A 16,226-nucleotide genomic window follows, 5' to 3' on the forward strand; every position below is an offset into this window, starting at 1 on the left:
CCTGGAGGTCTAAAAGTAGGTCGAAAAGTAAGCAGCGGACCTGAGTCCTGGAGGGAATTGAACGTGGGACAACAGGCTCAGGAAGATGGTTCCACAGGTGAAAAACGAGGGTTGGGAATTAATGGAGGTGAGTGTCGAGTTTGGACGTGGGAAGGATAACAAGGACAGGGGTTTTGGCAAAACACGTGACCTGGAGGGGCATGGGCTGTGTGGAAAGGTCTCAAGGTTTTTGCTGATGGAAGTTTACTTGCTCGTTAAATATATGGCCAGGAATAATTACTTATAATCAACAACTTCATTGAAATATAATTTCTGGACAAAAACTTTTAAAGTGTAATAAAATAACAGTACGAGCTTGGCTTAAGGTATCTAGGCGTGTAACTGCAAGAGTACAGGTGTGTGAGATCATGTGTACAGGTGAGTGTGTGTGTGTGTGTGTGTGTGTGTGTGTGTGTGTGTGTGTGTGTGTGTGTGTGTGTGTGTGTGTGTGTGTGTGTGTGTGTGTGTGCTCTTCTGTGCCTTCTCACTAACCCTTGGCAATGTCCATCGCCCAGGTGAGGATGTCCTCAAAATCCAGATCATTGCTTTCCTCGCTCTCCAGGAAATCATAGAGAGATCCACAAGGTGTGAACTCTGCATGCCAACGCACACCAACACCAACACAGGCATACCACATACGCCAACACGGAGAAGCACTTCAATGAGCCTTTACTAACTTGGCAAAGATCTTGAATATTGTCAGTCATTTACAAAGTATCCACATCATTATTACTGTTTGAGTATTGATTACCAAACAGGACACACAAACATGGTTTCACGAAGTAAACAAGACCAACTAATTATTATATCTATGATTTCCAAACAGGTCCCAAAGTAAACACACACAAGAGTTCATTTTTTTTATTGTTTCATGTGTAGCACAAGGCTGCTGGTTGCATCATTTCTTGGGAACCCAGGCTGTATGGCTGATGCAGTGCCCCCCCCCCCTGTAGGTTCGAGCAGGAATTAGTAAGTTTTTCAGGTTTCCCAGCATTAAGTCGCCGGACTCTTCATGCTTCACGAAGGACACCGTGGGATCTTTAACATCCACCAACTAATTCTGGAAGATGGGACACAGTTTAACGTTCATCGGAGGGATGGCACACACACACACACACACACACACACACACACACACACACACACACACACACACACACACACACACACACACACACACACACACACACACACACACACACACACACACACACACACACACACACACACACATGCCTCGCCCTGCATGTGAAACGGCAGGATGGCAGTTTATAGCAGCCTCAGCAGCTCAGAGGAAAGTGTGCACACAGCACACCTCTAGGCTATGCTATTGTCCTAATATAACAATGGGCAATAAAGGAATTACAAAACAAAAGTATGCACAAAGTTTAATGAGTGAATTACAAACAAAATGAAAGTTTTAGAGAAGGCAGTGGCACCACGAACTACATGGGTTTGGTGTTGATTTTAAAACACGGATGTGAAGGGAATGAATATGCAGGGACAGGGAACCGGATAGCCTCAGAGCAGGTTCCCAAAAGGTCGATGTGAGCAGCAGGTTTCGGTCTTGTCTGCCGGAGAGTCCAAATTGCAGGTGAGCAGAGCGAGCGGGATGGTGGATTCAATGGGAGAAGTTCGGTTGTGCTTACTAGAACACGAGCATGAATGGCTTTGGAGGTCATAATAAAAATAATAACTTTCAATTAAAAACAAACAAACAAAAAAACCCATAATAAGCTTTGTGAATTACTAATGAAATGACACACAATGGGCAGAGGGCTCTGATGGGATTACAAAGACAACCTGAAACAAAGTTTACAAACACATGGAATGACAAAGAAGTTTAAAGACTGAATTAAAAAACATATATTCAAAATGACGCCCCCTCCGCACCCCCCCCAAACTTCATTAAAAAAGAAAACTTCATAATGACACCCCTTCCGCCCCCCCAAACTTCATTAAAAAAGAAAACTTCAAAATGACGCCCCCTCCGCACCCCCCCCCCACACTTCATTAAAAAAGAAAACTTCATAAAGACGCCCCCTCCGCACCCGCTCCAAACTTCATTAAAAAAGAAAACTTCATAATGACGCCCCCTCCGCACCCCCCACACCCCCCACACTTCATTAAACAAGAAAACCTCATAGTGACCCCCCCTCTCCGCACCCCCTCCAAACTTCATTAAAAAAGAAAACTTCAAAATGACGCCCCCTCCGCACCCCCTCCAAACTTCATTAAAAACGAAAACTTCAAAATGACGCCCCCTCCGCACCCCCACACTTCATTAAAAAGAAAACTTCAAAATGACGCCCCCTCCGCACCCCCTCCAAACTTCATTAAAAAAGAAAACTTCAAAATGACGCCCCCTCCGCACCCCCTCCAAACTTCATTAAAAAAGAAAACTTCATAATGACGCCGCCTCCGCACCCACTCCAAACTTCATTAAAAAAGAAAACTTCATAATGACGCCCCCTCCGCACCCCCTACAAACTTCATTAAAAAAGAAAACTTCATAATGACGCCCCCTCCGCACCCCCAAACTTCATTAAAAAAGAAAACTTCAAAATGACGCCCCCTCCGCACCCCCCCCCACACTTCATTAAAAAGAAAACTTCATAAAGACGCCCCCTCCGCACCCCTCCAAACTTCATTAAAAAGAAAACTTCATAATGACGCCCTCTGCACCCCCTACAAACTTCATTAAAAAGAAAACTTCATAATGACGCCCCCTCCGCACCCCCCCCCACACTTCATTAAAAAGAAAACTTCATAAAGACACCCCCTCCGCACCCACTCCAAACTTCATTAAAAAGAAAACTTCATAATGACGCCCTCCGCACCCCCTCCAAACTTCATTAAAAAGAAAACTTCATAATGACACCCCTTCCGCCCCCAAACTTCATTAAAAAGAAAACTTCAAAATGACGCCCCTCCGCACCCCCCACACTTCATTAAAAAGAAAACTTCAAAATGATGCCCCCTCCGCACCCCCTCCAAACTTCATTAAAAAAGAAAACTTCATAATGACGCCCCCTCCGCACCCACTCCAAACTTCATTAAAAAAGAAAACTTCATAATGACGCCCCCTCTGCACCCCCTACAAACTTCATTAAAAAAGAAAACTTCATAATGACGCCCCCTCCGCACCCCCCCACACTTCATTAAAAAAGAAAACTTCATAATGACGCCCTCCGCACCCCTCCAAACTTCATTAAAAAGAAAACTTCAAAATGACGCCCCTCCGCACCCCTCCAAACTTCATTAAAAAGAAAACTTCAAAATGACGCCCCCTCCGCACCCCCCACACTTCATTAAAAAGAAAACTTCAAAATGATGCCCCCTCCGCACCCCTCCAAACTTCATTAAAAAGAAAACTTCATAATGACGCCCCCTCCGCACCCACTCCAAACTTCATTAAAAAAGAAAACTTCATAATGACGCCCCCTCTGCACCCCCTACAAACTTCATTAAAAAAGAAAACTTCATAATGACACCCCCTCCGCACCCCCTCCAAACTTCATTAAAAAAGAAAACTTCATAATGACACCCCTTCCGCCCCCCCAAACTTCATTAAAAAAGAAAACTTCAAAATAACGCCCCCTCCGCACCCCTCCAAACTTCATTAAAAAAGAAAACTTCAAAATGACGCCCCCTCCGCACCCCCTCCAAACTTCATTAAAAAAAGAAAACTTCATAAAGACGCCCCTCCGCACCCCCCCACACTTCATTAAAAAGAAAACTTCAAAATGACGCCCTCCGCACCCACTCCAAACTTCATTAAAAAAGAAAACTTCATAATGACGCCCCTCCGCACCCCCCCCACACTTCATTAAAAAGAAAACTTCAAAATGACGCCCTCCGCACCCACTCCAAACTTCATTAAAAAGAAAACTTCATAATGACGCCCCTCCGCACCCCCCACACTTCATTAAAAAGAAAACTTCATAATGACGCCCCCTCCGCACCCCTCCAAACTTCATTAAAAAGAAAACTTCAAAATGACGCCCCCTCCGCACCCCCCCCACACTTCATTAAAAAGAAAACTTCATAAAGACGCCCCCTCCGCACCCACTCCAAACTTCATTAAAAAGAAAACTTCATAATGACGCCCCTCCGCACCCCCCACACTTCATTAAAAAGAAAACTTCATAATGACGCCCCTCCGCACCCCCTCCAAACTTCAATAAAAAGAAAACTTCAAAATGACGCCCCCTCCGCACCCCCCCACACTTCATTAAAAAGAAAACTTCAAAATGACGCCCCTCCGCACCCCTCCAAACTTCATTAAAAAGAAAACTTCATAATGACGCCCTCCGCACCCCCTCCAAACTTCATTAAAAAGAAAACTTCATAATGACGCCCCCTCCGCACCCCCAACTTCATTAAAAAGAAAACTTCATAATGACGCCCCCTCTGCACCCCCCAAACTTCATTAAAAAAGAAAACTTCATAATGACGCCCCCTCCGCACCCCCTCCAAACTTCATTAAAAAAGGAAACTTCATAATGACGCCCCTCCGCACCCCCCAACTTCATTAAAAAGAAAACTTCATAATGACGCCCCCTCTGCACCCCCCAAACTTCATTAAAAAGAAAACTTCATAATGACGCCCCTCCGCACCCCTCCAAACTTCATTAAAAAAGGAAACTTCATAATGACGCCCCCTCCGCACCCCCCCAACTTCATTAAAAAAGAAAACTTCATAATAACGCCCCCTCTGCACCCCCCCAAACTTCATTAAAAAAGAAAACTTCATAATGACGCCCCTCCGCACCCCTCCAAACTTCATTAAAAAGGAAACTTCATAATGACGCCCTCCGCACCCCCAACTTCATTAAAAAGAAAACTTCATAATGACGCCCCCTCTGCACCCCCCAAACTTCATTAAAAAGAAAACTTCATAATGACACCCCTTCCGCCCCCAAACTTCATTAAAAAGAAAACTTCATAATGACACCCCTTCCGCCCCCAAACTTCATTAAAAAAGAAAACTTCATAATGACACCCCTTCCGCCCCCCAAACTTCATTAAAAAAAGAAAACTTCATAATGACACCCCTTCCGCCCCCCCAAACTTCATTAAAAAAAGAAAACTTCATAATGACACCCCTTCCGCCCCCCCAAACTTCATTAAAAAAAGAAAACTTCACAATGACGCCCCTTCCGCACCTCCCAAACTTCATCATGATGTTTTCTCTCCGCACCCCCCCCCTAAATCCCCCTCGAATAGATGGGATCCCGTTGAAGGAACTCGTCTGCGGCCCCGGACACTTTCGGGGATGTGCTTTTACCTGCTATGGGATCCGCAAGGTCACATCTGTTTGCTGGGGGGTTTTTCACATCAGTTTCTTAATAACTAAAACAATCAAAAACAATTAGTTGACTTCACTTGACTCTCTTTAATTCACGACAGGACTAAAGCCCTTCCTCAACATGGTCCATCCCTTTCTATTGAACGCAATTTAAGGCCATTGTATATATAATGCTACAGTAACAACAAGGAATCTATACAAATAAATTAGACGCAGGAGGAGGTCAGGTGGCCCATGATGCCTGCAGCACATGAACACCAGATTAAACTAGAAGAGCACTGGGTGGAGCGCATACCTCCACAAAGCTGATTAGTCTCGGTTTTGTATCCCACTGATGGGTCGGATCTGGATTCAAACCTGAGTTAAAATGTAATCAGCTTGTTCTCGTCACCTAACCAACCCATCCACCAAGTTTCATCCGAATCCAGACATAACTTTTTGAAATATTGTGCTGTGTCTCGTGTTAGCCCCGTCACTCAATGGAGATGGATCACTGAAAAAAATTCTCACATCCAGATCTAGATTCGGATCTTCACCAAAATCGAATCATTTCGTCCATGTAACATACCCAAACTCTCCACCACATTTCATCCAGATCCGTCAACAACCTTTTGAAATATTTTGTTCACAAACAGACAGACAGGGTTAAAAACATAACCTCCATCCACCTTTGCTGGGGGAGGTAATAAATCTGTCAAAACGACTTGATTTCATTGGGGGGGGGATGAGGGGAGGGGTGTGGATGAGAACAGTGCGGCAAGCTCAGGGATATCCCAAGGGTGTTAAAATAAAAATGGGGAAATATATATTTAATTATTATACAGAATGTTTTTAGTATTCTTAGTTTTTATTATTTGGGGGGGGGGGGTTTTGGGTGAAGAATATACAACACCAACCACACACTATCTTGACGACACCCCCTCTCTCTGATGCCCTATATCTCCAATGCTTCCAGGTACCTCTCTAATCCCAAATTAAACCTATCTACTGTTTCTGCTGCCACTACCTTTCCAGGGAGTCAGTTTCATGCATTAACTGGAACGGTACTTGGGAGAGAGCACATACCTCCACCAGGCTGATTAGTTTGGGTTTAGTATTCCACTGATAGGCTGAATACACACCTGGATCTTCACCAAAATCAAACCAATTCGTTCCTGTAACACATCCAACCTATCCACCAAGTTCTGGCCAAATCCATTTATAAAATTTTGACATATCATGGTATATATATCGTTTTTGGCTCGATTTCTCAATGGTGAAGAATGACTTTCAAAATTCTAGTATCCGGATCCGGATCTTCACCAAAATCAAACCAATTCGTTCCTGTAACACATCCAACCTATCCACCAAGTTCTGGCCAAATCCATTTAGAAATTCTTGACATATCATGGTATATATATGTCGTTTTTGGCTCGATTTCTCAATGGTGAAGAATGACTTTCAAAATTCCAGTATCCAGATCCGGATCTTCACCAAAATCAAACCAATTCGTTCCTGTAACACATCCAACCTATCCACCAAGTTCTGGCCAAAACCCTTCACAAAATTTTGACATATCATGGTATATATATCGTTTTTCGCTTGATTTCTCAATGGTGAAGAATGACTTTCAAAATTGTAGTATCCGGATCCGGATCTTCACCAAAATCAAACCAATTCGTTCTTGTAACACATCCAACCTATCCACCAAGTTCTGGCCAAATCCATTTATAAAATTTTGACATATCATGGTATATATATATATATATATATATATATATATATATATATATATATATATATATATATATATGTCGTTTTTGGCTCGATTTCTCAATGGTGAAGAAAGACTTTCAAAATTCTAGAATCCGGATCCGGATCTTCACCAAAATCGAATCAATTCGTCCTTGTCAGGCACCCGATCTGCTTCTACACACTCCCAAATGTGAACAATGTCTGTTCTCGAACTTTATTGTGAAAAGGAACGGATAAAGGAAAGTGTTATAGTTATTTTGATGAGTTTACTCGTGAAAACGATTACACAAAATCGCTTTTGGCTCTGAATTACGTGCAAACGCGCGACAGACATCGCCTTTGCCCAGCATCGACTGCTAACAAAGGTGGCGCCGGGCAGCTACACCGTGCGCTCTGTGCGTTGTGAATGACAATGAACATTGTATGTACAATATTTTCAATTCTGTGTAACATATGTGACCAGAAAATGTTTGGGAAGCGTCACATCGCTGCTCCTCATATATTGGGACTCAAAACAGACCAAGAACAATGGAGTTATAGAATGCAACCTCATTTGGAAATGAGAGGTCTGGGTTTCTAAATAACTAGCCGGGAGGTGACGATGGTTCGCGGCCATTATTGAACAATGCCACGATAGGTACCAATTGAGTTCGTGGAAGCTTTTGAGGAAGCCCTACCGTAAAAACCTATATCTTCCGTCAAAATTGACCAAATCAAATCGGATTTTTTTATATGTTGTACTTATGGACAAAACGCACAGCTTCTAGGAAATGAAATTGCGAGAACAAAATCGAGAAAAAAAAGTTCAAGTGGGCGTGGGACGCCCCTCATACAAAAAGACACCACTAGACCATAATATCTAGCTTGTGTCCAAGTTTCATCAAGATCGCATCAAACGTCACGGAGCTATGCTCAGGAGAGAGTCACAAACAGACAGACAGACACACACAGAGACACAACGAAAATAGTGGTCACTGCTGGCGCCCGCAAACCAATAAATGTACGAGCGTGTGGCGGCGTGTTCCACACGCCTCACCACACGTCGCTGCAGAGGCGTGGGCATCTTTGACCACGCCTGCTTTCTCCGGGAGTGAGGGAAGGGGGATGGTGGGTGTGGGTTAGTGGGGTGATGGTGAATCGGTGGTTGTTGGGGGATGGGGGATTGATGGAGGGGGATGTTGCTGCGGAGGAAGGGAGGTCCGCCAAATATATTTTGTGCTCTGACTGAATATATACTGTAAATCAGAAGACAGAACCCAACAAGTATAAATAAAAATGAACCAAGCACAAATTTATATTTATTTTACGTTAGTAACAAAAAAACAACAAAGTAACAAAAACATAGGGGCAATACCTATGGGCACTCACCTGGTAATGGCTGGATAAGATAACCAGGGGAATCACTGGTAGGTATAGATGACCCACAAAATATGTAATGGAAAAGTAAATACATATGGATTTTTTTTTAAATGGCGTGAACAAACTTTGGTACATCATGGGTGATGAAGATTGTGGTCAAGTTTCATCGAAATTGTGTGTGTGTGGTTTCAGAGAAGAAAGCAAACACATATTTTGGGGGGGAACCTCCCTGGAGACACCTTTAGACCCCGATTTTTTAAAATAGTGTGAACAATCTTTTGTACATCACGGGTGATGAAGGTTGCGGTGAAGTTTCATGGGAATTGCTTGTGGAGTTTCTCAGAAGAAATCAAATACCTATTTTGGGGGACAACCCTCCCTCCTCGTAGACCCCCTGAGACCTCAAATTTTGTAATGGCATAAATAAACTTTGGTAAATAATGGGTGATGAAGGGTGTGGTCAAGTTTCATCGAAATTATGTGTGTAGTTTACGAGAAGAAAGCAAATATATATTTTGGGGGGCACCCCCTTTCACCCCTTTAGACTCTGATTTTTCTAATGTCGTGAACAAACTTTGGTACATCATGGGAGATGAAGGTTGTGGTCAAGTTTCATCAGAATTGTATGTGTCATTTCTGAGGAGAAAGCAAATATCTCATTGGGAGGGGGGGCAATCCCCGTAAACTTCCTTCGTAGACCCTCTCAGACCCCAATTTTTTATGCCGTGAACAAACTTTGGTATGTCACGGGTGGTGAAGGTTGTGGTCAAATTTAATCAGAATTGCATGTGTAGTTTCTGAGAAGAAAGCAAATACATACTTTGGGGTGCAATCCTCATTAGACCCCCTTTGGTCCCCATTTTTGGAATGCCATGAACAAACTTTGGTGCATACACGGTGATGAACGTTGTGCTTAAGCTTCATTTAAATAAGGTGTGTAGTTTCAGAAAAGAAGTTGAAAGTATTTGTGGACGAACGGACGGACGGACAGACGAGGTGCCATCCCATAAGCTCCCCGGAACTACGTTGCAGGTGGGCTAAAAATTAGTGCTGATGAATACAGGTAAGACACGAATGTGTTTCTTAGGTTTGCTTTTATATATCTAAACATATATACATAAATGCATATATATATATATATATATATATATATATATATATATATATATATATACATATATATATATACATATACACACACACACACACACACACACACACACACACACACACACACACACACACACACACACACACACACACACACACACACACACACACACACACACACACACACACACACACACACACACACACACACACACACACACGAACGTGCGAACGAATGATTGGGGGGAGGAGTGAATCTCACCCAAGGGAACCCGGGGTTAGTGTAATGTTCGTTTGTGGGTTAGTTAAATTAACCAAAATGGATGTCGGTTTGTTGTTGGTGTCGAACGAAGGCATGAAACCTTTTAAAGGGTGCAGGAGTCTATTGACCGGCTGGGAGCGTGGCTGTGGAAATGTGCGCACTGAGTAGAGGGCCCCCTGGGCACCGGAGTAGGCCATAGGTCAGTCCAAGGGACCGAGTTAGTGTAATGGGCACGGGCAGCCCACGGAAACGGGACCCGGAGCACCAAAATGCCACGTGGGCATTGAGGGGGACACTGCCAGGGACATTCCCTACGTTCATACGGAGTATGTAGGCTCGGAGACCGCCTCAACGACCCGGGGGTGCCGTAGTTTGACTTTGGCAGATGGGTATCCCTGCCAATTGAGCCACGCTGCCCAGCCACGAAATTGTGCAAGAGCACGAGAGAAAATTTGTGGGCCAGGCCCAAATTACTCACGAACACCAACACAGGCGACGGGAATCATGGTTTCCAGAACCGAGAGTTTAAAGAGACAGGCGTGTTGAAAAGCCCTGGGGATAGATTAACGTTAATAAACGCTAGGATAGATGGGAAACATGTACCCCGACGCACCATCCATCCCTTCGCTGTTCGTAGGCCGCTGGACTCACCTTGAGAAATTGCTGGAATCTGAGGGAGTTATTCTGAGGCTGCATTGTGCCTCGAGACGGATTCACTAGTCTCTTCCTCAATCCCCTCAAAAAGGATCTTAGGGATTGAGGATAGACGGTCAGGACAGGTAAGCCGAACAAAGATGATAAGGGGGCTCGGGGCATACGTAATTATAAAAAAATAATAATAATAAAAGATATACTCTATATTAATATTTCGGCACACCCCTTTCTTTGTTCCACCATCAGATTTTTGTTACTGCCTGAAATGAAACAAGATTTGGCACATATACTAATGATATTATTGTCTTCCTTAAGAGGCCCCTCAAAATTCGTTTTGATGCATTTTCACAAACTCCAACGGATTCCATTCAAATTCGGTACGATTATGGCTTTTGGTCCAACTTAGGTCATTGGCTATAATTTTTTTCCATAACACTTCCGATATTTGAAAAAAAATCGATAAATCGATATTGCTTATGGGATTTTCCATTCAAATCCACTCAAGTTTAAGGCCTACGGGGGACGCAAATTTCCACTTTGCCCCAGGCGCTGTTTACCTCCGCTACGTTAAGTTGTTAGGGTTAGGGTTTGGGTTAGTGTTAGGGTTAGCTACCCTAACACTAACCCTAACAGCTAACCCTAACCGCTAACCCTAACCGCTAACCCCAACTGCAACCCTAACCCTAACCGCTAACCCTAACCCTAACCGCTAAGCCCTAACAGCTAACAGCTATTCAGGAAATTTGCAAGAAAGCCTGGGCAACACCGGGCTTTATTGCTAGCCCGAGCAACGCCGGGCATTACTACTAGTATGAAATAAATGAAATAGTCTAAATTTCGTTGTTGTTTTGTTGTTGCAAACGAATGGGGGTGGGTATGGACAAAGACAGGCAAAGGCGATAGGTTGGGGGGAGACCGTAGGGTAGGTCCAAGCCCGTTTTCAGACCGGCTGGCACCACCGCCCTCCCTCCACAAACCCACGAGACCATATCGAGGCCGGCCAGCTTCGTGCGCCGACCTCCTGTTGTACTGCATCTTGCCTGGTCTGCGTTTGCCATGCCATGCTTTGCCTGCCTTTGCCTTGCCTCCATACCTGCCCATGCCTTTGTTTGCATTGTCATTCAACCCTCACCATGTGCTCCAGGACCACCTCTGAAAGTGTTTTGTAAGGATTGCCCTGCAGGCAGCCGCATTATCGGGGACTGCATTTGAGCAGCCCGGATATCTCCTTGTTGCTGCATGAAGGTCAGTTCAAATGGACCGGGGACTGCACTGAGCAGCCTGGAGATCTTGTTGCATAAAGGCCAGTTCAAATGGCCTGTGAAATGGCGTATGGCCTGCCGTGTTAGGGTGAGTTGCTTCCAGCAGCCAGGAACGGAAAGAAAAAAAAAGAAGAATTCAACGACAATCAAGGGACCTTTGATGGCCCGAAAGATGTCTGACCATCAACACCTGCTGTGCACTCACCCACAAATGTTAACTTTGCTGTGTTTTCTCTCCTCAAGTCAGGTCCTAAGCCATGGGTCATGTAAATATTAGAAATGTACATAATTTTAGCCCACCTGTTGTTTGTTTCACGCCGGCAATGTAGTTAAGTTGTCTGAGTGAGTCTGTTAGTTTAGTTACGCAACACACTACGTTATTTATTTTTGGGACATTTATTCAAATGTCGCACTCAGGGATCCGTAGGTAAAACGTACAAGGGGAAAACCTACACCTATATACCACACGAAAATTGACGACTCGGGTCAAGTCTACAAAAAAGGGGGAGGGGGGGGTCGTGTTACGAATCTGGAAACCATGCGCACTGAACATGCAGGTCCCAAAGTTAGTTATGCTGGTAAGTACGTGTGTAGTCAGGACCCCGTCCTTTTATTTAGCGGGAGGATTAAATGTGTGCGTTGTGACGTCTTTAGTTAGGTTTTACATCCAATTAGTCATCCCAAACCTCCCCATCACCACCCGCTGGCTGCTCGTACCTTGACTTGCCGAGAGGGGGGCCTCGCGGTTCCGGTCCTCGGGCCCCACAAACGATAGTTTTTGTACGGTGGGCCTTTCAGAGCAGACCCTCTTGCTCTGCGTGAGCGAGGCCACATGGCCATGTGGAGAATATGGGGTCTCCGAACAGGGGTCACAGCTCCGCCCCGTTAGGGTGCAGCCGTAGGCTAATGTGAGGGACGGACAAGCGAGATGATTCTCACCAAGGCCCCTCCCCGTGTGGGAGGAGATATATCCCCGAGCAGACTCGGTTGTCATTGTCGTTGGCATTGGCGCTGAGAGATCTGGAGTACTTGAGTGGTTACAAGTTGGTTGACGGTGGTTGGGCTGGAGAGTGAGTGAACCAGCCTGTTCCTGGAGCCTTGGTAGGTCCCATCCGCGACCCTGATCTCTGCCCCAGAGATCCGATTGCTCCACGCAGCTGCTGCCACGAGCCACGAGTCCCACACGTGCGGCTGGTTCCTTCGATGACCCACAGGTTCCCATCCGAACTCTGACCCCCAGCTCGTCTCTCTCATCGGCTGGAGGGTCCAATAAAAACTCCAGGGTTTCTTTTCTTTGTGTGTGTGACTGCGTGTGGGCCCATCTATAAGTAGAATTGAGTAAGTGCTTTGAATCCATGTAAATTCCTGCTCTGCATATTCGCTTCAAGTCTTGCCTCCTTGTCTTTTATTGTAAATAAATTATTAGAAATGTTCCCAGCTCGTTTCCGTCCTTTCTTTATTTGATCCAGCATGGTCCAGGTCTGAGTTCAGATGGGGTTTCATCCCCGATAATCCGTTAATCTTAGCTGGCAAGGCTTTGGCAGTTTCCGCTCGGCTGCAACCGAACCAGAGTTGGTACTCGGTAGTTGGAACTCTACCGCAGTCTGTAGAGTGACCCGGTTCGAGAAAGACGTGCCGAGGGCGTGCATCCCCGGTAGCCAAGACTGCATGGTTATTTAGGTATATTCGGATCTAGAAAATTAACCCTATGCCACGCAGTCGAGATATTGGCGTTTCACGGTCGATTAATCGACCCGCCGGCTTCGGAATTATCCAGAGTGACGGCCTATAATTCCAGGGAGACCGGTGGGAGACGGCGTAAATTTCCCCACCTAGCGGTCGTTCTCGCCACCGATCCCTAGCCCGTAACAATATCTTCAATGTTGCAATCATTTCGTTTGTTTTAAACTTTAAATAAACCAATTATATCTTTTTTTTGAAGACCAGCATTAAAATCTTGTGAGAGTAGTTGATACTCAGGTTGAAAACTCGACTGTGAAAATTATTAAATTATCATAATCAAAAAAGTTGGGAGTAAGGAGCATCTTTAAAAGTAAGCAGGTTTTTCCACACCTGCTTGAACCAACTATGAGACATCTTAATGAATTTTGAAGATTTTTATGGTTGTTAAATTTTCTCTCATTTTCCCAAATGGGTAAAAAAAAAATCATTCATTTATATATTTGGAAATTTTTTTTTAAATTTTTATTGGCTTTTTTGGAAACTACGTTTTATCCGAAGTTCAGGTTTAATTTGAAGATAATCCATTATTTTATTTACACAATATCTTGTGTTGATATTTCCCTGAAAATGACAATCGTTAATAATATAAATCATCAATCCACGAAACATGGTCATCATTTGTTCAGTCTCTTCTCTTGTAAGAAAAGGTGTATTATCACCCTCATACTTTACATTCATTTCTTGAATCAATCTTGTAAAGTAATTCATTTTTGGTATAAATCTCAAAGAATTATATTCCTTTTTATATTTTTTATTATCATTAACTAGAAGATAATCACAGAACATACATTGTTTATAGGCTTTTGACTCTGTGTTTAATCTCCATCTTTCACACACAGGACAATTCTCAAATTTGTCATGTGGAGAATCAGGAAATTCAAGAGACTCAAAATCTAGTAAACTATTCATATTTATAAAGTAAAACTTTACTTCAAATAAAATTCATCTTCGGTATCATCTTCGGTACTTTCGTTGGTGCTTTCACAATCATCAATAAAACTACTTTCATAACTATCATTTGAACACAAACTCTCGGTATCATAACTGTATTCTGTTCCAACATAGATACTATCATCACTCTCATAATCTTCAAAATCTTCAGTTGAATAATGACTCATATTTAATTCGTAGAAAAAAACATTACCATCTATATCTATATACTTTTTTTCATTAACAGAATCAACTACTACATTTTTTATATTTAAGGTAATTTAAAAATGATCCTTAACTACTATTGAACGAAATGTCATTTCACCTGATATATTAACATCCTTTATTTCATCAGGATTTACATCTTTAGGGTTGTTGAAAAAAATACAAATTTCTCCTTGCATATTACAGATGGTCTTATCTTTTCTTTCTAAAGCTTCATCCATGAGGTTTTTCTTTTTTGATACTTTTTCTTGTTTCATTGCTTTTTCTAGTTTTGAATATATTGCCAGAAGGAGAGGATAAACTTTTGTTAGAGCTACTTTAATTGATGTTCTTCCAGATATACTAAAAGCCCTTCCACTGAAGGAAATTGAAGAACTCATATTATTCACCATAATTGTTTTTATCCAATAGTTATATTTATCTTTATTCAATTTTACATCCTCGACATATTTCTCAGTATCTTTTACAAATGAAGAGATTGATTGAAACTTGTCTTTTGTGTCTTGATACATTGTATTTATTAAGTGAAAAAAGTTGGAGGATAAAATGGTTTTAAGCACAGATTCACCGATAAATTAAATGTTTACATTACAAATTAAATCAAATTAAATGTTTACGATGAACTCCAGAGACAAGAACAAGATGTTGATAACACTGTAGTTGGTAGTGGATTTACTATTACAAAAATAATCTTTTTAGATATACACATCTTAAAATCATATCCTCTTCGAGCTTCTTCTTATATTGATTTACCAAAAGAGATAGAACTTAAGAAAGCGTTTGTTAATATTCAAAACAAAGATAATAAATGTTTTCTATGGTCTGTTCTTACTCACATCCTCCACAATAGAAAACTGAAAGGGTTGAACATTATAAGAAATATGAGAACACATTAAATGTTAAAGATTTAAAGTTTCCAATGTCATTGAGAGATAGTCCTAAATTTTAGAAAATGAATAATCTATCTGTTAATGTATATGGATTAACAGATACAAACAAAGTTCAGATATTAAAAATTTCAAACAACTATAAAAATTATGAAACACACATTGACCTTCTCTACTTTATTTCAAAGGAAAAATCACATTATGCTTTCATCAAAAATTTATCAACATTAACCAAATCACAACTATACAAGAGAAAATGTAAAACGTATCCTTGTAAGAGATGTCTCAACTCCCTTCATACAAAAGAACGATTAAATCAACATTCGAAATATTGTCGTAATCATAAATGAACCGTAATCAATTTACCAAAAGCAGATTCAAACATATCATTCAAAGATTTTAACAAATCTATAAAACATCCGTTTGTGATATATGCTGATTTTGAAAATATCCTTGAATAGATAGATACCGTTTCTCCAAATCTAAATAAATCATACACAAATAAATATCAAAAACATACTCCTTGTGGTTTCTGTTATTATATCAAATTCATCTGTTGGTGATGAATACAAGTTAGAACTTTATCGAGGAGAAGATGCCTCAGAGGAGTTTGTAAGACGATTGGAAAAAAGACTGTACAAGACGAAGATAAATAATGGTTAAAACCTATAAACCAATGTCATTAACAAAGGGAGAGAAAAAGGAATTTA

At 42.1% G+C, this 16,226-nt stretch overlaps 1 protein-coding gene across 4 annotated transcripts in view; it reads right to left on the reverse strand.

Moving 5' to 3' along the window:
• LOC147030261 (mitogen-activated protein kinase kinase kinase 20-like) overlaps positions 1-16,226 on the reverse strand; it is a 62,625-nt gene that overhangs the window by 26,064 nt on the left and 20,335 nt on the right. For all 4 annotated transcript variants that reach the window (XM_085874143.1, XM_085874144.1, XM_085874145.1 and 1 more), the window contains exon 4: positions 532-633. In XM_085874143.1, the coding sequence (XP_085730269.1) occupies positions 532-633 (102 nt within the window). The remainder of the gene's footprint in view (positions 1-531; positions 634-16,226) is intronic.

This window comes from Eptatretus burgeri, chromosome 3, assembly GCF_056783735.1.
Source record: "Eptatretus burgeri isolate ZD-2024b chromosome 3, Ebu_testis_v1, whole genome shotgun sequence".
Classification (NCBI taxonomy): Eukaryota; Metazoa; Chordata; class Myxini; order Myxiniformes; family Myxinidae; genus Eptatretus; species Eptatretus burgeri.